Raw genomic sequence first — 24,028 nt, forward strand, 5'->3', positions numbered from 1 at the left:
TGTTTCAGTTAAGGCAGAGCCACTATGTTTATTCGTTTTGTGTACTGATGCAGCCATTTTCATTGCATAGCAAGACAGAAACAAATAGGGTTGATAGCAACAGACCACATTGCAGGAAAAAAAAAAAAAAAAAAAAAAACTTCAAATACGATTAAGAGATAATTCTTGCGCATTAACCATTGTACGGACGCATTAACTAAAAGGTAGAAAAAAGAAAAGGAGGATATGAAACAATTCCAAAAAAAGCAGCGCCTTTGTGAAAATTACTGATCTAGCTGTATCATCAAGATAACATAAATGAAGTCGTGCGCCGGAGGACGCATTTATCAGAGGTCATGGTCGGTCATTGAGTACCACTGTCCTTTTCGCCGTAGTCCCACGTACTACTACGCAAATGAAGGCGTAATTAAGGTGTGTTACGTTGCCTCTTGCTTTTTCCTGTTTTTTAGAAAGCTTTCTCTATTTTGTAGTCGCCATGGGACCGCACATGCAGTCATTACAGCGTACTGCTATACAACACTTGACGCGCATTCGTTAAAGCTAGCTAAATCGGGACGAACGATCGTTCAACCTCGGACAAAACGGCGCAAGTCGGCACCGCTCCAAACAACCCGGACACGGCCGTGCGTCAATCGATCGCTGTCTTAGCCACAAAACAGAGACCTTGGCGTCTACGCGCTGTAAACGCGTGCTATCGCCAAGGCCTCCCCGGAAGTCGGGTGAAGTCACCGTCGCGATTAATCATCACTACCCGCAAGCGTGCCCACTGCGATACAACCCGACTATTCGACGGCCACCAAAGAGCGCGCGCGCCTGCCGTACACACCGATGCACGGACTCACCCTAAACCTGTTGTGTCCGAGTGGCGGCTGGGCGTACGGAATGCCCAGGTAGGCCACCGCGCTGGAGGGGTACTCCAGCCTGTCGTTCCTGTGGTCGATGCCGCCCTGCGACGCCGGCCGTTGGTCGGTGCGCGTGAACTCGGGAAGGTCGCACAGGTAGACGATCCTTCCCGTAAAAACACCGATCGGAGTTTTTGCTGTTCTGTACATTGTCGGCGTCGAGGTCGTCCGTATCGAGCACCGTCCATCGCTGTACTTTTGAAAGTCGTCCGTCCGCTCGTAGAGTCCGGACGGCCTCAGGTCGGCACGGTACAGCGTGGGACCTGGCGGGGCTCGGTTCCGAGGCAAGAAGTCCGGCGTCGCTGGATCGGGATACCTCCGGTTTGGGTCATTCTTCCACTGCTGCCCATTGCACGTCGACCACGGCCCGATCGAAGACAGCAGCAGGAAAAGTGCGACGGGTAGCGCGGCGGCACCAACGGCTTCGCCGCCGCGCCTCATCGTGCGGTTCAGCACAGTGGTTCCGGCCGATTCATAACCGCGTGCCCGACGCTATGGAGGCATACCAATGCTGACTAAACAGGAAGGGCCGCCGCACTCGCGACAACGCGAACCCAACGAACCACGCCTTTAACGTACGCTTCAGTTTTTTGAACTTTGAGCCCCGCTCGTCGCCTCTCTTGGGACGGTAAACAACTTTTAGTTTCACACCTGCCCGATGGGCGCCGCTGGTGTCGGCAGCGCGTTGTAGCGCGTTCGCGTTAGCGGCGCACGTGATTCAACGCGCGCGCGCGGCGCGCGGCTGTTAAAGCGGCAGCTGTAGGCGGCGCGAATTCCCAGTGCGCATGGCGGACACTTTGCGCATTGGTTGAGCGCTACCATGTGTAGGTTGGCGCAACATTGCTCGTGACTCTACCATTGGCGAGGCAAGAAAGAGAAAGTAAAAACAGTAAAAATGCCACGCGGACCGCCTCGCCGCGTCGTACACTTTCCTATAGCTTATCGAGCAACACGCGTAAGTTCACGTAAGTGTTGCGTGCGTTGCTCGTGGAAGATACGCGCGATAGAAAAGCTGCGGAAAGCGGAAGCGAAACAGTAGGACACGAAAGCACACGATAGGATATCAGTTGCCGAATTGTTCAGTGATACTGCTTAGAACACCTCCAGCCGGACTATGGAAACAAGTGCGCCTGCAACTTCGCCATCCAAGCAACACAAAAGTAAGGTTTGCATTTACATGTATATATATTTATAATTTTACGTTGTCAGAAGTTGGCTACTACAAACAGTCTGAGTAAATTTTGCTCTATATTTGCAATATTCCTTATATAAATTGTAATTGTTAAACAGTGTGAAAATATTCCTAAATATACATGTGATTGCAATCACATATGTATATTTAGGAATATTGTGTTACATGTAACACAATATATTGTTCCTTTCATGCGCTAAACGTGTGAAAGAGGCTGCATGTTAACGTGCAGCGCATTCCATTGCAACTTGTAGCTAGATTGGGTTTTTGTTTCTAATTGGGGATTGAGCAGGTTACACATGAAAATGGGCTAACAGACAGTTATGTAATGTTCCATTTGGATATATTTTTGATGTGGTTGTAATACATTATACTGTTTAACTGTAGATGAAGCGTACTTTTACATGTGGGCATGCATATCAATATGTAACTTGAAACATGCAGGGTGAACACTTTACGGAAGTTTTGCGGAATTTCGAAAAATCGTCTGTGGCAGATAGCACAAGTCTTGTCCTTGAGCTGGATTATTCAAAGAGGCGGACATTACTAGCACGAGAAATCTAAACACATATTCAATGAATTAACGAAAATTTGCTAATTAACTTAATAATCAATTACTTTGCAGCACATATTGCAATTTACAAATTGCAGCCATGTGAGCATGCAAGACATATCCACTTGAAATGAATTTCCAGGATGACACCAGTTCCGAGATATTATTTCCCAAAGTGACACATGGAACGAAATACATGGGTGTTCCAGTTACTTTTGCGCTTTGATGCATAAAAGAGGGTTTTCTTGAAAGAGTAATTGGAACAGCAGTACATTTTTATGGCAAGTTTGATGGCGCTTATCTCCAAACTGGCGTCATTCTGAAGATTCATTCCAAGTGGATACGCCTTGCAATCTCACCAGCTACAATTTGTAAACTGCAATATGGGCTGTAAAGTAATTCAAAAGATAATTAGTTGTATGTGTGTTTCGATTTTACATGCAAGTAATGTCTGCCTCTCTGAATAATCCAGCTCAAGGGCTAGAACATTCCGAAGAACTTAAAAATGATTGCCCTGTATAGTATCTCACAATGGTGCTTGAAAGTTTTTCTCCCTTCTCTGTGCAGCATGTCGGCTTCAAGTCCGTTACCTAATGAGCTGTATGATCTCGCTTGGACTCTTCCTGGTGTATTCAATGAGGGTGAATCTCAGTGTGACCATAATTGCCATGGTCAACATGACAGCCGTGAATGGCAACTCAAGCCGTGCATCAAACGCCAGCTGTCCTGTTCCTTACCATAATGCATCATATATAAGTGGAGGTGATGAGTCAGGTGTACGTTTCATTTGATTCTTTAGTTTGTTGTGTGCAATATCTGTAGCTCACCTGTTGCACAATGTATACTCTCTTAACGATGTTTTTGTAAAACACACAGACAAAAAAAATTTTGCAGGCCTTTCCCAGACTTTACGAAGAAAGCAGAAAGGTGGTAGCACTCTCTGTGGAAACGATGATGTTGTACTCTAAGAAATTTCTTTGGCTGAAAGGGTTTGAAGGCGAGCTCGTTGGTCTGCATTCATGGTGTAAAAAACAGCGCTAAAAACATGGACAGAAGGAAGAACATAGGATGAACACTGACTGCCAATGGTTATTTATTGTGCGTGCGCAACTATATAGCTTGAAATGGAAGGAAGAAAGGGAGGCACAAAAAAAAAGGGGGGGGGGGGGGGTTACATGCCAGCCGCACTTGGGTTTGAAGGTAAAACTAACAATCATATAATGATTAGTTAAGTAGATATCTGTGTTCCTTGTCGGTGAGAACGAGTGAAGGGGAGCTGACGCATAACGGGCCTTTGTGCATCATCGTGAAGGTTTTAAAAATTTCACGTGCTCGACTGTCTCGATAACGGCGCAGAACCTTAGTATCATGAAGCACCGGCCTGCACCCGCAATTGGCGCAGTGGATAGCGAGATTGCTTCTATTCGTGTTTTTAACGTTATAAGCATGTTCACGCAATCTTTTGTTGAGACAGCGTCCGGTGTGGCCGATGTACGTTCTGCCACATGAGGTGGGGATCTCGTAGACGACATCATCCTTGCTGTACTGCACTGGGTGCGAGGTGTGATTCTTGCTGCTGTAGCGGTGGCTGGCATTCACTTTCCTGCATAATGAGCCGAGTTTGTTGGGGGCCGAGAAAAGAACACGAACACCAGTGCGCTCTGCTGCTTTTTTTATCCTGTGGGAAACGTCGTGCACGTATGGGATAACGACTAGTTTTGATTTGCCGAGTTCAGGCCTTGTCTTATCCCTGGGAGTTCTGATCTCTTTGGCAAGAACTCCATTCTTTTGCACGAACAACTGCTCATTGTGCCTAACCACAGTATAGCACAGGTAAAGGTGCAGCAATTTCATAAAATTGGCAACACTGGTGCCGATGGCATTCTGGAAGCGCAAGACGTCATGTTCATCGATGCCCTCCTGTACCACGGTGACCAGGTCATCTTGGGGGAGGGAATAAAACACATCCTTTATGTCCACTGAAAAGGCGAACATACCGGGATGGCAGGACTTGAACAAATACAGGGAAACCTCTGACGGGCTGCGGACCAAAAACGGGTCTTTGACTTCTAACGACTTTGACTTCTAACTTTGCCTTCTTTCTTTGGCTGAAATTTTCTTTTGCTATGGCCTTTGAGTGTCCGATGAAATATGCTTTAAAAAGACAGTAATTCTTTTTTTTTTTTTTGTGCTCACATACAACCGTTGTAACTGCGGCTTTTTAAAACCTGTGAATGATAGCTTTCTTGGACTTTTAACTTTCACTTATGAGTCTCCTGCTTTCCTGAATGGAGCACATGCTTGGGCAGCACGTCTTCTATTTTTTTCTTGGCCTTTGCTTGTCTTCGTTCATTCCCTCTTTTGCTTCTGCATGCATGCCAACACATGCGAACACTACTGACCTAAGAGGGCTTTGAAAATACAGCTGTAAAAATTGAATTTTCTGCCAGGATGAACATGAAGATGAAATTTTGTCACTTATTATGGTGCAGCATATCACTCACCTAGCTGTGCAGTGTTCACCTCTCAATTCTGAGCTCCATTGATCTAGCCAGAAACTCTTTTTCACAATGTAGGGAATTGGAAGAGGAAGGCACTTGATCACAGGCACCCCTCTTCCCATAAACTTCTGTCATCATGAGCACAAACAATTACATTACATGCCTAATGTGTGCACCGCAGACACAATATTTTGGCATTGCTATATGAGCCAATTAAGAGTAACTAAAGCTTAATATAATTTATTATGTCCAGATTGCTTGCTTTATCAATTGTTTGTAGTCTTGCTTACTATGTTTCTTTATTCAGGGAAAAGAAAAAGTATTTCCACCTCACACTTCCTCAGTTGACAGCTGTGATAAGTAGTGGTAGTTTGAACAGAAAAGGAAAATTGTACACCGGTCTCACTTGGCCAGGAACTCTCCAACTTTACATGCAATACACACAGGCAAATAGTTTGGTTGTTTCAGATGACTATCACTATTAATTCTTGTTCCCTTGTTGAAAGTTAAGTAGAAAAGCTTTAATCACAATATTCAGACAATACCAAAATCTATCTGAATATGTAACAAATTTTTTATCACACTACAACTTTAATGTCTTTCACGCATACCCAAGATGAATCTGACTCGTCTATTTTGAACCATTCAAAGCTTACCTGTTGAGCATCTTTCAGACTTATTATCTCAAAGAACACAAGCATATCTTAAGATAGCCTGCACCTATGTAATAATGCACTGTTTCTGTTTGTTGTTTGTTAATGTTTCTAATGTTAATATGTCTAATGTTGCAGGTTTTAAGTCTCAAAATACCAGCTGATGCGACTCCTTTAGTAACCACGTGGTTGTCTTGTGTATGCCATGGACAGTGCACGCATAAATTTCCAATTTACTGCTTACATGGTTACTTGCTCATGCACACAGCTTGTGTGCATGCACATGTGCATACAGATGCAAATACACGAAAAACAAAACAAATGTTTACGTAATTTTTATTATTTGATGTCATTTTTTCACTTTTATAAAATGCATATTAAGGCAAGCAACAAAAATGTCTTGGAAAATGTAACATATTCATGGAAATATTGCATGAGTAATGACAGTAAGAAGCATCAAATTGTAATCTAATGGATCCTTTGAGATACTTGAACAGAAATGTGCTTGTTTAAGTTCTCACAACTTATTAGCACACTAGCAGACGAAAGGCAGGAGGAGGACAGTACAATGGAAGCAGACGCAATATACTGTCCTTGTGCCTTTTGTGCCCTAGTAGGCTATTTTATGGAATACCAGCAAGTACAAACTTACGTTCTTTGTCATAATTCTATCGAGCAACATTTGTCATGCCTCAGAAGCTTAACATGTTTGCTTCCCTGGAACCATGTGCAGGAGGGAGAATTCATCTGGGACCCTGTGATGCAAGGATACGTGTTAAATGCCTTCTTCTATGGGTACATCATAACACAAATTCCTGCTGGGTGGCTTTCGGAGGTCATCAATCCCGCATGGATCTTTGCAGCAGGTGTCGGCATCACGTCGCTGCTCACTCTTGCCACTGCAGTGGTGGCAAGAGCCAGCTTCGGCGCATTTCTTGCTCTTCGGGTTCTCGAAGGCATCGCTGAGGTAACTGCGTGAAATTTAATTCCTGCTTATGTTCTATCGCATGTTCACATTAACTCTGCAAATAGACAATTGAGAGGCTAATAAAATTATAATTTTTTAGCCCCCAGTTCTTACCTAATGTACATACAGTTCACCAGGGTGAATTGTAGCTGAAAATAAATTCCTTTCATTAGGCGGTCCGTACATGGTGCATAGCTTAAAAAAGTAAATGTTTTGGATGCACAACGAAACTGACAGAATTAATATTCTGCAGTATATTGTGAGGCCGGAGGTGTTATGAGCACAGCTACACATCAGATGCTGAGCATCAGCCTCATGTTCTTTTTTCTTTCTAATGACAACATGCATGAGTGGCATTCTCAATAATTGGCAAAAACATAGCACCAGTGCAAGAGATGGAAGATGTCTCAGTTTAAAAACAAAAATATTATAGGCAGAGCATGGTCCTTTACTGAGAGTAGCCAATAACTGATATACTTTCTTGGCATGTGCTAGTGATGTGTGCTTACCACATACAGGATGATAATTTTTAAGCTTTATGGAATTTTTAAAAATTGCCTGTGGCAAATTGCGTAATTATTATTATTGAGTTGGAGCATTGCATAAAAGAGCGTTTTTGTAAAAAAGTAAGTGGAACAATGGTGCATTCTTATGGCGAATTTGATGACGCATGTTTACAAACTGGTGTCATTCTCTAAATTCATTCCAAGTGTCTATGCCTGACAAATTCACCGGCTACAATTAGTAAATTGCAATATGTGCCTTAAAGTAATAAAGTAAGAAGTTAATTAGCAAAGTTGTGTTAATTAGTTGAATATAGCTAGAAATTTTTTGCGTAGGTAATGTCCACCTCTCTGAACAATCTAGCTCAATGACTAGAATTATCTTATCTGCAGCAGGTGATGTTTAAAAATTCCATAAAACTTAAAATTGATCGCCCTGTGTATCACAGGCAAATGTGTGCTTTTGTGGATAGCATAGCCAAGTAAATAAAAAATTGTTGCTTGCAACTGTTGCCAATAGCCCTTAATGTTCATGGGTAAGTTGTGGTGTTATGTGGCATGCAGAGCTTCTGCAGGGAATTCCTTCATGTGTTTTGTGTAGTTGATATTTTGCAAGCAGTTAACATAGTTGGGTGATGCCTGAAATATTGGTGATGATATTACGATAATTGCAAGATTAGCTGTGGGCATACAATACTGTGGGCTACAATACTGCTGGATGCGGAATTCTAGTAATAATTTTATTGGTAGCATATCCCATATCCACTGCGTACCTTGATATTTAACCAATCATGCAAGAGACATATTAGCCTGGTAACAGCAGGTGCCATAGTGAGCTGAGTAGCAAAATATATTTGATTTATAAAATAGAATATAATGTTGAGAAAATAGAAAATAGATGGTAATGTAGTGTTATTGGTTTACATAGTATTGGAGCATTTATGTGTGTTGAGTTGGCTGTGCCCTTTATTAGTACTGCAGGTTCTGCTAAATCTGTGTCAGTTGTATGTTACGATGCCTGAACAATAATGTTGACTGCATTAAGTGGGATGATTGAAAACTTAGAGACAGTCGATACACAGTATGTCAAGATTCTAGCTGTGGGCATACAATTGTCGTACTCGAGAATAAAGACGCGACAATTCTCATGAATTCCCGTGAACATCATGAAGCTGAGTACTGCTGGAGTCGTGGTGGTGTGTTGACTAGAGGCGGAATACGGGCGTAATTCTACGATATGCGAATCACCGCGTATGATGACTCACGACGCCACCTACAAGAATAACGATGTGGCGTAGTATCATGGTAGCACGTATCCCATCGAACCACGCGACGCCATCCTACTGACGTCACACTTTGATATTCATATAAACGAATCCGGCGGGCTTGAGCCTCCTATGCTTAATGTGACAATAAAAGAGTTACAATGAAAAACTTGTAGCGTGCGAACGGTACTGTGCCTGGATATTGTCAACGTGTAACTGTGATCACAATGAGTGCAGGTGCCTATGTGTGTTATGTGGCATGCAGAGCTTCTGCAGGGAATTCCTTCATGTGTTTTGTGTAGTTGATATTTTGCAAGCAGTTAACATAGTTGGGTGACTGCCGAAATATTGGTGATGATTTACAATATTGCAAGATTTAGCTGTGGGCATACAATACTGGGGCTACAATACTGCTGGATGCGGAATTCTAGTAATAATTTTATGGTAGCATATCCCATATCCACTGGTACCTTGATATTTAACCAATCATGCAAGGGACATATTAGCCTGGTAAGAGCAGGTGCCATAGTGAGCTGAGTAGCAAAATATATTTGATTTATAAAATAGAATATAATGTTGAGAAATAGAAAATAGATGGTTTATTTATTTATTTATTTATTTATTTTTGCGACAGGGCCATCCCCCTGTCATCGAGGGGGCGATGCAGAAATCTGAGGGGGGGGGGGGGTCAGGACATCCGGACATCCCCCCTGGATCCGCGCCTGAGCACAGATAATAAAAAGTAGTGCCTCTAAAGCATAATAACTTCAGAATAGTAAGCTGTTGGGCTAGTTGGTTTAATATGATTTTGCGAAGGGGAGCGCAGAAGTGTCGGAAAAAGAGTGTCTTTCCGGTCTTGCCTCCTTTTTCCGCAACACTTCTGCGCTCCCGTTCACAAAATAATAACAGTGTGCAATATGCAGCTGCTTTCCGAGTATGCCGTGCACCAAAACTTTTCCATAGTGACGGAATCGCACTAATGTCGCAATCTGGGGCCGAAGAATTTCTCTGGGACCCTGTGAGTGCGTGACGGTGTTATCTGATAACACAAAAACCTTTCATTCTTCCTTGACCCACTCTTTCGCAAACTTATTTCATGGGGTTTGGCATGCTGTTGCACTTAGGAAAGAGAAAAAGACATACATCGATACAGTTGTTGCAGGAGATATAGGACACATCATATTCCTCCCTGTAAGGTTTGGGCGGAAAGTTGTCACTCCGGCATCACGGATAAGTTATGTTTGTGAGATGTTTCAGTGGTAACTGTCTCAAGTTGTCAAAAATAGGGGATTTGGATATAAAATAATAATTTTTGCTGGTGTAAATTTATAATGGCAGCAGACATAAGCGGTTGTGCAAAAATGCCGTAACGTAATTGCAGAATTAAAGCAGGTCATGGCTCAATTAAGACATATATTCAAACAGTAGGAATTCTTAATAAAATTCCAACATATGACCTGTCACTCGTCCTCTGATATCCCCTGGTGAACATAGATGCTAGTTAAGCGAATAAATGTCTTCTATCTCATGCTGAAAGATATATGCATAGTATATACCATTAGTTTTGTATAAATGAGCTCACTTTACCATTACATGCTTGTGCAGAGTAAAGAGGCCACTTACATGATCACTTCGCTTAAACTTTAATATTAAAACTACGCGTGGTAGAACATATATGCATTAAAAAGATAGCCACTCATTACCAGAGGCTTATGATGTTCAGTGGTGGAGGACACAGAGGGCCAGAACATTTGTGGGAAAATGTGAAGGACAAGCACAAAGTGTGAAGACATTTTTTTTTTGCGTTCTTTATTTGTTCTTGTGCTATTCTCAATACAATAACAGTGTGTGTAAGCTAGCTAGCTGCAAAAACTGTTTGTTGCCATTTGAGGAGCCAGGCATGGTTGTACATGGTTGGGTTATGCAAAGGTATGTGTACTCATTGTTTCAAATGGAAAAGTTAGATAAAAAAACACTCATGGAGTAAAGAAGGAGGGTACGCACAAAAATAAGAATAGTAAATAAAGGGATGCAGTGCTTGTTCCTTGTTTTTCAATCCTTTACATATGACCTCTATCCCTGGTTTTTCTATGTAATATGAATAATTAACTAGAATTGTACTTGACCTTGTAGCTTTACTGGAATGACTCGGCACATAACAGTAATGAGTCAACAGCTATGGCCTGTCATTCCCTAGTTTCATCGTGAAATAGATAGCACCAGGATGACACAGCTAGAGGAAAAGAACTCCACATGTACAATCGTGCTATGCATGGAAGCTAGCTTTCTGCATTACGGAAATATTTATTTCATGTGCAGTTTTCATAGCAACATTGCCAACGACAGCTGTGCTGTTCATGATATTGCAGCTCAAGAACAGCTGTTCATGCGATGCTCTTGATCAACAACGAGCAGGGCTACTAAACCTTTGTGCATGAGCCATGCACGAGCAATACCAGGCATGGGCATTGCTGGAGGAAGCTGGGATTAATTGTATATGCCATCAGGTCATTTGCAGTTACAGGAGTTATAAGTTTGAAATAGGCTTATTAAGATGTGCAAATCTCAGAACTGCTAACAACAGCATGCAGTCATATTTATCAATACTTATTTGAAACAGTGCAGTAGTGCACCATTGACACGGATTTAGATCATGGACCACTGGCTGGCTGGCTCATATTCGCAGGGGTGTCATTCATCACATTAGGCAGTAGCATCAAGAAAGCATGCATGTTGAAATTTGAGCTACAATTCCTTAATTTCCTTTTTATTTTATTTTTACATGCAAATAATTTTAAGAAATAGATTGCATGAGTGACTTCTCATTTGTGTTTGCCGAAAATAGAAAAGGAGGTATGGCCTAAGTGGCGGCTTTTTCTCGAAACATGTATAGTTTTCAACACTGTAGCTGTCTTGACTCACAATACTAATAATGCTGTAAATCCTGAAAGAAACTAGCACACATCCCTCTGTACTCATTGTTCCAATGCCGACATTTTGCTTGGCGCTGTTTTCTGTGAAAGTATTAAGCAATTCATAATTTTATCGCTACATACTGGCCCATTGGTATAGCTTTTCTCTGTACAGTCACCACAACATGTTGGTCGACAAAGTGTTCATGTGTGGATACTCTATGTATTCTGCCTTCTTTAAATCACATAGTACTAGACCTGAATAGGTACCAAATGGAAAAGTACAGTTTCTGTTCGTCTTTGACAGCTGTCATGAATTTGGTTCTTGTGTGCGGTTCATTCCTGGCAAGCAAAGGGAGCTCAGTCTTGGTGACGAGGATTCATTGACTTTGGCGATATTGGTGCATACAGCTGAGACTCGGGAGTTAACAGTCAAGAAAAATACATCACTATGTTGCCGTGGAAAATGCAATTTTCTGACTTGGTATGGTGTGGCCACATATGGATGAAACTTGCCTATTTTAAATACATTTGTTCCTGCTTTTTTTTCCCTAGTAATTGTGCTGTTAATAGGTGTATTCATCTTTTTCTCCAGATTTGATTGCTTACACTTCCTGCTGATAAGTATTTTTGATCCCACTCGTGGCATCTTACCTTCTCGCTTCTTCCAGTCTGTAAGATATAGCTAGTATAAATGCTCCCACACTACAGTTGCTTACAAGCTAAGAATTCAGAAGGTTCTCCTGCAGAAGCATGTTGAGTCTGCTCTTCATCAGTCCATGCTCTACAAAACAAGTTTTGACCTATCTTGAGCATTCACGAAGTGAAGGCCACTGCCATGACTCGGGACTAAAACATGCCGCAGTTTCTCATGCCCAGAAAAAGCCATTTGCAAAGGCAACATGAATTCTCGAAAGATGAGATTCCCTCTGCGAATGCATATACAAAATGTGGGGAACTATTGCAGTAAGGGAGTGGTGCTGACCAGCAAATGAATGCTTATGGACAATCGTCTTGATGAAGGGGCTGTGTGTGAACAACAGCACAGATGAATAACATTGAGTATGTTGTGTAAAGTTGTATACACACATTCAGTTACACACAGCTGTGTCCTTTGCGCTCAGAAAGCAGAGAAAGTGTGAACATGTGCCCCCTAGGAGACAATAAATTAAGCAGTCATAGTTGGTCAACAAATGTACATGAATTCCCGGGGAGCTCTGCTGGCGGCTGCATTGTTACGTTGTAGCATACTCTGAAGTGCGTGTAATTCATGTCAGCAATTCCACGGGCATTCTTGTATATGTATGACTTGCATATCATTATTTTGTTTTACTCGGATGTACTTGTTTTACTTGTGTGCTGAGCCCTTATTTAGGGTCTCTAAGGTAATAAAATTAAATGAAATGAACCAGTACTATTATATTTTTCATCTTTTCTTCTTTTTGACAAGCGCTCAAACTAAAATTTAAGTTTTGGACCTTTTATAAATTATTTTAGCGTGTAAAGAAGGCGATAATATGTACATCTTTATTATAAAGCTAAGGATTTCTATTTATAGTGTGCATGGATGAGCACAATAAAGCACGGACAAATCATGTTCTCTTTATATATGTTGTCATGCAGTGTTGCATTCAAATCATGTGCTGCCAAGCTCCATTTTCTTCCTCTTTGCGATTGTTTAGCATTTTAACGCGACAGCGTTAAGGGCCCCGTGTCGCAGAAAATCCGGCGTGGGTGTCGGCGTCCGTGGCGGATAAAATCATCCCGAACCATCCCGACAGCGCAGGCCCTCTGCGTGGTGCAAGGTGTTAGTGAACAAAAAAATGAATTTCTCACAGTGAAATCCGTCAGAAAAATGGTAGAGTACAACGTAACCACAACCTACAGACATGGTGGAGTCGGACTGTTATTTGAATGTACGGGAAAACATAACTCTGTTACGAGGAAACTCAAACACAAACCCCCTTTGTCAGCATTTCTACCATACCAACAGCGGCGCGCTTGAATAGGCTATTTGCGAAAATATTATCCAGATGGCGCTCGCATCCTCGGCAGGTAAAATTGGGACTTGGCCTGCCTAATGCATGTTGAACACGCGTGCACGTCGGGGCAGTAGCAAACAATTAATAAAATAATAAAAAAAGGTCCTAGGGCCTTCACACTTTAATATAAGACGACTATTGCCCCTGGAAAAACGTCTTCCCAGCAATGCATTTCTGTTTAAAAGTGAAGCCAACTTTAAGGGGATCGGTGTAAGCTTGGTCTTTGTAAGCTGGTTTTCCCACTTTCTGTGTAGCAGTGAAGCCTACTGAAATAAAAATGCGATGCGAACGGGTCCCGATAACGGCATCGCGTTCCACTCTTAAAGGCGAGGCTTAAGCATCCTCAAATTTTTCCCTTATATTTCTGCCTACAGGGCGTGACCTTTCCATCTACATTTGCCATCGTGGCTCGCTGGTCACCCGTGCAGGAACGCAGCTTCCTTATTGCCATCAGCACGCTAGGCAGCATTATCGGTACTGCTGTGACACTACCTATTTCTGCCGTGCTGTGCCAGTACGGCTTTGCTGGTGGCTGGCCTTCAGTATTCTACCTCACAGGTGTGTGCACCATCCATTGACCGTTTTTGCTGGTGATAATAAGCTGTCTGGCTGTGAGGCTAACATGCCAACACAACTATCAGAATGAATACTTTTGACACCATCTTGGCACATACATGTTCCTGCATGTAACAGCTGCTTTCAAGCAGTGCCAAAGGTGAATGTTATATCAAGCCAAGTTGGTGCCTTACTTTTTTGGAGTCCTATCCCTGGTGATCGCTTTTGTCATCTTTTTGAGGTGTGGCAGATAATTACTGGTTAGGGAGGAAAACTGTAGCTGAAAGCTCACCTTCATCAATCAATCAATCAATCAATCAATCAATCAATCAACTGGCTTTCACGAGATGCTAAGAAAGCAAGCTGAGAGAGACTGCATATGTTCTTATCCAAGCCATGCGAAGAATTTGTGCCACTACACTGAAGAGTAGATTAAAAAACAAAGAATGAAAGAAAGAGGGCATTCATAATGAATGTCTGAAAATCTGCCTCGTGCGATCGCTCAGGAAGTGGGGCACCTGCGCAGGTATACGGTAACTTCCCTGCAGCAGAATAATGTGGAACAGCCCTCATTTTCATTGTTCTCTTTTCTTTTTAGACTCCAGTAAGTGTTGTTGTACCTTATATATCTGAAAAGAATGAGTATTTGACAATTTTGATTAGTGAATTCTCAAATCAAGTGAAAATCAAATAGCAAAAAGTATTATATTTTTGTTTGAAACTGCGAATATTTGTAAACCTTTATTAAAACCGGAACAGCAATGAAATTGAGCGATGAAGTTGATCACCTAAGCCAGTGGACGCATGGCATGCAAACACAGTGATGTTTGCCTTTCTTTTTTGTTCTTTCTTATTTTCTTTCTGCTGCATTTCTATCAGACTTATACGTAATGTATAACATGTAATTAATTACTTGTAATCAATTATGAACTTTTGTAATTTTGTAATTCCACGATTACATTGCTTACTCGGTAACCCAATTACTTTTTTCAGAAACCAGTTACATGTAACCAGTTACATTTTTAACAAAACAATTTATGGCAAGTGACGTAGCTTTGAGCACTTAAATTTAGCGGAAACTATATTGTCCAAAGGGATGAAAATATGTACATGGGTTACCTCCTTTGCACAATCTGTGCCCTGTAGCCAGGCCTTGATCACATGAACATGGCAGGTATGTAGATTTGCATGCTCCCCATGGAAGTTTGACCTCTGAGCTTTTCTCTTATAAGAAATTTCTCCCTCTCCTTGGGAAATGCTTACAGGAAGCCTTCATAGGCAGTAAGAGCTGCTGCTCATTTCACCTTTGCCTAGTGCAGTCTATGACTTCTCTGATAGAGACAGAAGTTTTTGACCATTATACATGTATATCTGTTTGATGTATACCTGTTTGTGTCATTGTAACACATGAACACTATTTTTAGGGCAGCATAATATACAGCTTTATATTAAACTGCATTACAGATTTGGCCACCTTTTCAAAGAATGTGCACATTTGCTGGCATCCGTTGCATTTAGTCATTCAATCCTAAATGGCCAACAAGTGAAGGATGCTGGAAGGAGGCTCACCAGAACTTGAAACATTCATTCACCAACAAATTCACCAGCAAATTGAAACAGCAATTCTATGGCTCGTTTGCAATGGCCACTTTGAACAACATTGGTGCCAGGGAGTCACCTATGGACAATTTTTCAATCACTTATGGAGTGCAGTAATTAGTAACTGCGATCAGTTACATTTTCAAAAGAAATATAATTGTAATTGTAATCATCTACTTTTCGATGATTTTGATCGGGGTGAAATGTAAAAGTGCTTGTGTGCTTAGATATAGGCGCACGTTAAAGAACCCCAGAAGGTCAAAGTTAATATGGAGCCTCCCACTATGACGTCCTTTACTGTGCAGCTTTGGGATGTTACGTTATATTATGTGTTACGTTTTAGCTTTTTCTCATGTAAACGCTGCTTGCAGCCTAGCGCTCATTCCGTTCGTCTCTTTTGTGTGTGTGTGTGTGTGTGAATCTTGTTCTTTAACGCTGGTAAATATACGTCCTGATTTATGAGACTCTGGTCTCGGAGTATGCATGTGTGCTATATAGCAATATGCGAGATATATTGAACATCAATGTGATTGCAGTGATAGCATGTTGATACTTGCCTGTATCGTTATACATAATCTCATTATAACCACAATCACATTCCCCGCAGTCATGCACATACAAATGAAGAAATCAAACATTTAGAAAATGTGGAAACAGCTGAAAATGTGTTGGCAGCTGGGGCGGTATTCTCGAGTGATCACTTTCAGGGTACAATCATGTCCATGAGATTTAACATGACTCGGCGCTAGATAATTCTGCGTATATGGCCGACAACGTTCTTGGCACTATACCAAGCTTCGCACAGTGCTAGAAACGCTGTCGGCTGTATACTTTGATGTGTCCTGCTGCAAGGCTCACAAAATCTTTTGAAAGTGATCATATTCTCGAAAGTGATCACTCGAGAATACTGCCCTTGATGTGTTTTGGCTGCAGCATGTGCTTTACTGTGCCATGTTAGTGACAGTATGACACACTGTGACATTCACACTACTATTGGCACAGGTATAGCATAGCGCACCCAGGATCTCTGCCAGGGGGGGTTGAATTTTTGTGGTGGGGTGGGGAGGGGAAGCAAGCACTTTGCATAATATGCAATTTCCTTGCTTTAGCCAGAGGCATCCAACAGCAAATAAAATGCCTAGTAATTATAATAATAATGACACCAAGGATGACAATGTTTATTTCTTCAGCGTTTTACTTAAAGTAATTTAAGAGTGAATGAATAAATACAAGACAATGATAGTGTGTTTTTGTTAATCAGGAAAATTCGACCTCAAGCCACCTCCTGAATTGTAATGAAAATGTGAACAGACCACTGAAGGTACACTTTGGACTGGTGGGGCTGGATGCGTGCGGGGGCGGGGAGGGGGGGGGGTTTAGCTCGGCCTCAGGGGGGGGGGGTCCAACACCTGAAACCCCCCCCCCCCCCTCATCGGTGCGCCACTGAGGTATAGTGTGGAAATATAGTGGAGTTTTTTTTGCCGGTTAGTGCAAAAAATAGACTATAGTTTGCACGTGGAAAAGGATAGATAATATGTACAAGGTGAAACGCAGACAATAGAACAATGGTGAAGCAGAAGCTTGTCTGTTGTGATAAGACGCAAGTAGTCCGTTGTTGATGGGAAGTTATGCTAATGGCAAGGATAAGATAGTCCAACACAAAGCCCTTATAACTCACTTCATATCTAAAGATGACGTTCATGAGAAGAGTCATGCTGCAAGTATTATTTGCATATATATGCTACTGAATTAAACTTGAGGAACGTTTCAAGCAGTGCCTATTTAGTCATTGCAATTAAATTTTAGGAAGTTCACCACAACTCATTTTAATTGGACAGTGTAATAAAAAAAAAACTATGCTTCTTCAGCAGGATCACATGGTCACATGGCAGATCACGTTCACAATAATAATCATTCATAATCACAACCAATGATCGCAATCATAACATGGTTGCATCTACTTTCTATCGTGTGCTTATAGCTCTTTTATGCAGTAGGCTCCCTTCAAGGAATGAAACTGAGTTCTCTGATAAACTCAGGGGCCCTTTCTTAGCCTCTGATAAATTCAGACTACTTCTGTCATGAGGTTTTGTCTTGAAGTAAGTTGATTGCTATCACTGCATTAGTGATAGTAGCAAGCTATGTATTTCAAAAGAATTTAGTAGCAACATGGCGCATGCATGCTATATGTTCTGCAGAACTAAAGATCTTGCTGGAGTAGGACAGAATGTACAGCAGACTTATAATGTATGGTAATGTGCACCACTTTGGCTTTGCAGGTCTCCTAGGCTGTGTGTGGTTTGTCTTCTGGATTCTTATTGCATCTGACAGGCCAGAAAAGCATCGCTTCATTTCTCAAGAGGAGAAGAAGTACATCATAGACTCACGTGATGCAACATTTTCAGTGCACAGGGTATGTTATTTTAACATACTGGTATCTGTTGCTGCTTTGGCTTTATTCTTTGCATGAAGAAAGAAAAAGCATTTCGCAGATTGTGTCTCACTGACCTGCATAACACACAGCCATCATCACCTTGTTGACGTTTCTATTTATGCCACCGTCAACTTATATAATTTACCATCATGTTCTATCGAGGCCAGCATTCCTGAATTCAAGAGTTCACATTTTGACCTGACCACTCTTACCAAACCTTATAATGCCACATTGCACATGATGAATAAGTGGCAACTCAGTTCGTAGTGGCATGCAGCACAGGTAATTTAATGTGTTGTGTCCAAAGACCGGTGTAGTTGCCAAATTATTTTAGCAGGTATTTTCAGAAATCAACATGCATTTTCGCTAGCGGATATGACCAGCTAGCTCCTTTACATACGTATTTTCTTGCTGCTATCTCGTAAGACAACAAAGCTGAGAAGCTCCCACATGTATCACATATATGCATGGTGTCTAATTTTCGGCCAACCCAAATAGCTCGCAGTTTCGTGCTCAGATATAGTTTCTAACGCGCAAAAATGTTTCATGGAAACAGGAAAGGAAACAGGTCAGTGCTCTAGCTGCAGCTGGCCACTTGGCTGACCACTGTTGCAAATTCAAATGCTCCCCGAGGAGTTTCTGATAATAGATGACTCAGCAGGCAGATAGATAGGGAATTATTCGAACCTTTGTGCGTCTTTGACACTCACAAGGAAAAAAGTTTCATATCTGAATAGAAACGCTCGAGTCACTGATTTGTAGTGGCTTGTTGTGCCTGGTTTTTTGTTCTTTGCTGGCTTGTTTGCTCATTTGCCTGCACATTTGTTCACACATGTGGTGGCCCCCTTGCACGTCTTTGAGTTATCACTAGAGCTCTGCCCTGTCCCCTCTCTCTTCTCATTAAAAAGTTTTTCAAGCTACAAGCTATGTCGCAGCAAAAGCACCAACTAGCTCAACTATCTTCTTTATTTAGTTCACGAAGTTGTGTATTATATTGACTGTCTGCAGTACACCTTCCATTGAGCTGTTATAAAAAAGGGGCCCAGATGCTGTGACGTGATGAATTTGGGCTACTGCTGACATTAGGATTGCTGACATCAGGCATTGCATTCCAATATACAGTTTGCCATTCTGACAGTGCAGTGGATGAAGTGGAATTTTGCTGCTGTTGCTTTCTTTTCAGGTGTTGCAACAGAACCTTGCACAAGCTGGAATCATTGACCATCCAGATTTTTCTAATCCACTCCCATTCTTTGTTGCACTCCTCACACACTACCATTCCTCTGAGCCATTGCAGCCATAGAAAAGGTCCTAGAGATAAATATTTGTGACCAAAACGTGGGTACAGGGTTCTAGTTCAGCCCAGGGCATAGTCTTGTCTCTCTTCTTTATGTGCTAGCTGCACAGTTCATATTTTATGCTGTGAGCTAGTAGCCTTGTAACTTCTACAGCTGAACAGAACTTGGGATGCTTGCAAAGCAGTGCAATCGGTGCATCAACTGCATGCCCATGCTATGTTAGCTTCATTGTTCATTCGCCTTGCCCAAACCTCTCAAAGCATAAACAAGAGTCAATAAGTCATAATCCACCAATCCATAATCATTTCTGTACCCTTTTTATTTTATTCTTTATTCCTTTCATATGCATTTAAAGCCAGTAAACTCGGTCGCCTTAATGTATTAAAAACAAATACTGCTTTTTTACAGTAAAGCTGTTAAGGGTTAAGTTCCATAATGGTTTCCATGTGGTGGGAAAGGCTGGCATGCAATGCCGGGGTCAATATCCAATGTAAATGCAACACAGCGTGTGTGATAGCCCCGAAATTGCTTTGAAAACCTAATGATCAATGATTATAAAATGAAAGTTACCTTGTGTATATCTCATTCAGATGGACTATTGCTTATATGCATGGTTGTTTTTAACCAGTAATGCATAATTTTTTTCTTTCACGTCACGTCATACCAGTTTTCTGTTAAATTAAGGTCAGCTAGTAGTTTGACATGGCTGCGGCAGTGAAAGTTGATGCCATGGTGTTGCAATTCAGCCTCCGTCTAGCCTGCTTTCGAGCAAGGCAGTGAGCCAGCAAACAGGTTCCTATAGTACTTTCGAAGGGTGTGAAAACTGTCTTTGATGTATCAGTGATGATACATCCGAGAAATAATTTTTTAGAAGATTACATATGTCAGGTCTTCCGTCCAACAAGGGGGGTTTGGTTTTGAAGCTAGGGTCGCCTGCTTTGTCTTGGTGGGGAAGGAGGGGAAAGACTAGATAGGCAGCAGCACTAGATTTGCACACAATCAAATATAGATTCTATGAAAATAATAAAAATATGTATAAGAAGTTGTGATAAAGTGTACAACTTACCGTAATAAAGCACTTTCCTGTTATTCCTGTTTTAGCAGTGGAGAGCTCGAAAGGAGTGTCATGTGAAAGGTTACATTAGCCCTTCAGTACCTGGTTATTTGCACCATGGAAGGCAGTTCAGAGCACTACAAATTTAGGTCAGTGTTGCACTTTTAGTGAAGTTGGGGGAGATCAGTTTACTTTGTCTTTTTTATTAATGCATGTCATGAACAGGGTCCTCATGGCATATTTTTTAATGGATCATGTTAACAGTTACAGAAAACTGACTAGGTCATGTTGGTCAGAAGATTGAGCAATGTACTGGCAGCACCTACAAAAAAGCCAGTTGTGACAGTTGAAAACCGGTTGCGACATTGGAAACCCAGTCAGTACGGCAGTTTCATCTTAGTTCTACCTTGTATTTCCATCTTCTCCCAAAGGCACAGCACACAGATTCATACCTGCCAGCCTGTGAACATTAAAATTCTTAAAAATACCATGGACAGGACAAGGAGGAAGGAAGGAAGATAAAAGCAAGCATTTCTTTAAAGTTTGCCCTGAGTGCATACCTTTTATGGGATATATATATATGCACTTTATTACTGATGATTTACCCTTAGACTGATATGTAACACATAATTTTCATATCAATGATTGTTCAGCGACTTTGTTGTTGCCGATTTCACCTGCCATGAAAGGGCAACAGAGATGCCATCACAATTTAATTCTTGTGTGCATTTCTTTTTTGTCATCTGGTGCCGCCCCATTCTTCGGCACCTTTAAAGGTTTTTAATAAATTAATTATTTTAATTAATTAATACATTAATAACATTAATAAATTGTAAAACGAGCTCAAATTTGTAAATTTTACAAATTTGTAAATTCGGGAGAGTTGGCAGGTATGCAAATTTCGGCTTGCAGTTGCTCTTCATATTGGAGCCAAGTCGCTCATGCATGCAACTCTGCAGCCAGTCTGCAATATCACAGCACTGTCATTTGGGTCAAATCTGACAGTTTCAGAAACTAATACATGTTGTGAAAAAAAAAGCATGTTATTAAAGAAATTTTGTGTTGTAAAATTCTGCATAACTTAATTGTGTTATTCAGGACAAGTATTCTTTGTACGGCATTCACCAGAAAGAAATTGCCATGAATATTTCTGTATCTCTGTTTCCTTGATGTTGGCTATCCAGAGCACTACAGTTGTTGTCCGTATTACTTGTTACAAATGTTGAGAATGAGTGTTCCTTATTCATAGTTATTCATACCCTCATTGTTTGCCCTGCTCCTAGAGGACAAAGGGGCCATATAATGCTTACATAATGTTTTTAAAGCTGTGTAGAAGGAGTAGCTTACTGATACTGAGTGACATTGTTTGTCTTCTTTTGGCCTTAGTCTGTCCCTTGGGCAAGCATACTGACATCACGAGCTGTCTGGATGATTACCCTCATCAAGTTCTGTAGTGCATGGAGTTTCTACACACTGCTTACTGAACTGCCCAGCTACTTAGCTGATGTGCTGCACTTTAACATCCAGAGCGTACGTACAACTGCCCCACTTCCTTCCAACCACCTATATATTGGATTATCTATTTTATTGGGAAGAGACTGCTTAAAGATATCCTGAACTAGATGTGGCAATTCTGTAATGTCAGCTAGATTACTTGACCATGCATGCAGGCTTGCAAAACAAATTGCTGAGTGATGTTAGCTTATTCACAAAACTGCACTGCTTACATGCTATAGCATGCGTATGTTTATGAAATTTCCAAGTAGCACATTTTTCTGATTTCCTTTTTTTCTAGGCGCTTAATAATTCTGTAACATATTAAAATTTTTAAACTAGAACTAAATTTTCGAAAATAAATTTTGGATACTCTCTGAACAGTGTTATTCAGTATGAAATGCAGACACCTATCCTAAGTATCGGTAATGTATGTTTAGATTTCCAGATGGGCACGTCTTGCTCATCATGGGTGCCAAGGATGTTGATTAATGTGCACCAGACAATTCATTGGCACAGAATGTGTTTAGTGTGGGATAGCAGAAATAGAAGCAACAATAACAACATTTAAAAAGATGAGAAAATTCAACTAGAGCGATAGTAAATTTTGTTTGCGATTTCAGTCCTGTAGAATTCACCATACGAGGTCTGTTAGAAAAGTATCCGACCTTTTTTTTTTTTTTGCGCACACCTGATGGATATGAAACAAGTGCGCTTGCATCAGCTGACCTTGAACCTTCGTGTACATGCGCAAATTTTTTCCCGCCTGCCAGTAGCGTCAGTCGCTGGGACGCAGCGTTCCAGTGAGGTAGTGCACAGTGCTCTCGTCGGTTTTATTTAGTGCAAGGAAAATGGCAGAGCGACTGGATCAGCGCTACTGCATCAAATTTTGCCAGAAACTGGGCGACAGGCAAATGGAAACTACTCAGAAGATTCAGACGGCTTTCGGTGGCGATGCTATGAGCAGCACACAGATTAAGGAGTGGTACAACCGGTTTAAAGACGGCTGCACATCGGTGGAGAGCAAGCCATGCTCCGGTCGGCCATCAACATGACGAAATGACCAGGTCATTGCCGAAGTGAACGCTGTGGTGATGCGGGGCCGTCGTGTGACTATCCGAGAAATTGCGGAAGAGGTGGGCATGAGCACTTTTTCTGCACATTTCATTATGACCGAAGATTTGGCCATGAAGAGAGTTGCGGCGAAATTCGTGCCGAAGCTGCTCACGGTGGAGCAAAAGCAAACTTCGTGTTGAAGTCTCACAGGACATGCTGGATTCCACAAACAGTGACCCCTACTTCATGAACACCATAATCACTGGTGACGAGTCTTGGGTGTACGGGTGTGACCCGGAAACCAAATCCCAGTCGTAACAGGAACCATTCCACGTCACCAAGACCAAAGATGGCCCACCAAGTGCGCAGCAACGTCAAAGTGATGCTGACTGCTTTCTTTGACTTCTGCAGTGTGGTACACCACGAGTACACACCACAGAGTCAAACAATCACCAAAGAGTACTACAGGGATGTCCTCCGTCGCCTGCGTGATGCTGTGCAGCGCAAGAGACCAGAGTTGTGGTCAACAGGAAATTGGCACATCCATCATGACAATGCTCCTGCACATTCCTCGCAATTGATTCAGACTTTTTTGGCGAAAAACCAGACTCCTGTAGTTCAACAAGCTCCTTACTCTCCTGATATGGCACCCTGCGACATCTGGCTGTTTCCCAAAATCAAGAGGCCATTGAAAGGAGCGCGATTTCAGACAAGAGAGGACATTATGGCTGCAACGACAGCTGAGCTAAACTCCAATCCGAAAGAGGCCTTCTCGGAATGCTTCCAACAATGGCAGCACTGCTGGGAGAAGTGTGTGGACTCCCAAGAAGATTACTTTGAGGGTGGTTAGGTTTCCAACGCTCCAGTTATACCAGTGTTTTTTCTTCAGCCAAAGGTCAGATACTTTTCTAACAGACCTCGTACAGCCTTGATCTTAGTTTTGGATGCCATGGATGTTGATTAATGTGCACCAGACAATCCATTGGCAGTTTTGGGGACTATCATACGTTTTGACTGTACAGTTTTATTTATATCTGTGGAGGGTAAA

At 41.8% G+C, this 24,028-nt stretch overlaps 2 protein-coding genes across 6 annotated transcripts in view; one reads left to right on the plus strand and one right to left on the minus strand.

Moving 5' to 3' along the window:
• The window catches only part of LOC119450429 (cholinesterase-like), a 28,662-nt gene extending 27,143 nt beyond the window's left edge, over positions 1–1,519 (minus strand). For all 4 annotated transcript variants that reach the window (XM_037713875.2, XM_049665865.1, XM_037713874.2 and 1 more), the window contains exon 1: positions 843–1,519. In XM_037713875.2, coding sequence (XP_037569803.1) covers positions 843–1,343 — 501 coding nt within the window. In that variant the 5' untranslated portion in view covers positions 1,344–1,519. The remainder of the gene's footprint in view (positions 1–842) is intronic.
• Positions 1,520–1,721: 202 nt separating this feature from the next.
• Positions 1,722–24,028, plus strand: part of LOC119450431 (sialin-like) — a 31,904-nt gene continuing 9,597 nt past the window's right edge. The window contains exons 1-6 of one of the 2 annotated variants that reach the window (XM_037713876.2): positions 1,723–2,062; positions 3,215–3,423; positions 6,535–6,768; positions 13,865–14,048; positions 17,924–18,057; positions 21,817–21,960. In XM_037713876.2, the coding sequence (XP_037569804.1) occupies positions 2,017–2,062; positions 3,215–3,423; positions 6,535–6,768; positions 13,865–14,048; positions 17,924–18,057; positions 21,817–21,960 (951 nt within the window). In that variant the 5' untranslated portion in view covers positions 1,723–2,016. Of the gene's footprint in view, positions 2,063–3,214; positions 3,424–6,534; positions 6,769–13,864; positions 14,049–17,923; positions 18,058–21,816; positions 21,961–24,028 lie in introns of both variants that reach the window. The other variant, XM_049665866.1, reaches the window with a different exon arrangement.

The sequence above is a fragment of the Dermacentor silvarum genome, chromosome 4 (genome assembly GCF_013339745.2).
Source record: "Dermacentor silvarum isolate Dsil-2018 chromosome 4, BIME_Dsil_1.4, whole genome shotgun sequence".
NCBI classification, from domain to species: domain Eukaryota; kingdom Metazoa; phylum Arthropoda; class Arachnida; order Ixodida; family Ixodidae; genus Dermacentor; species Dermacentor silvarum.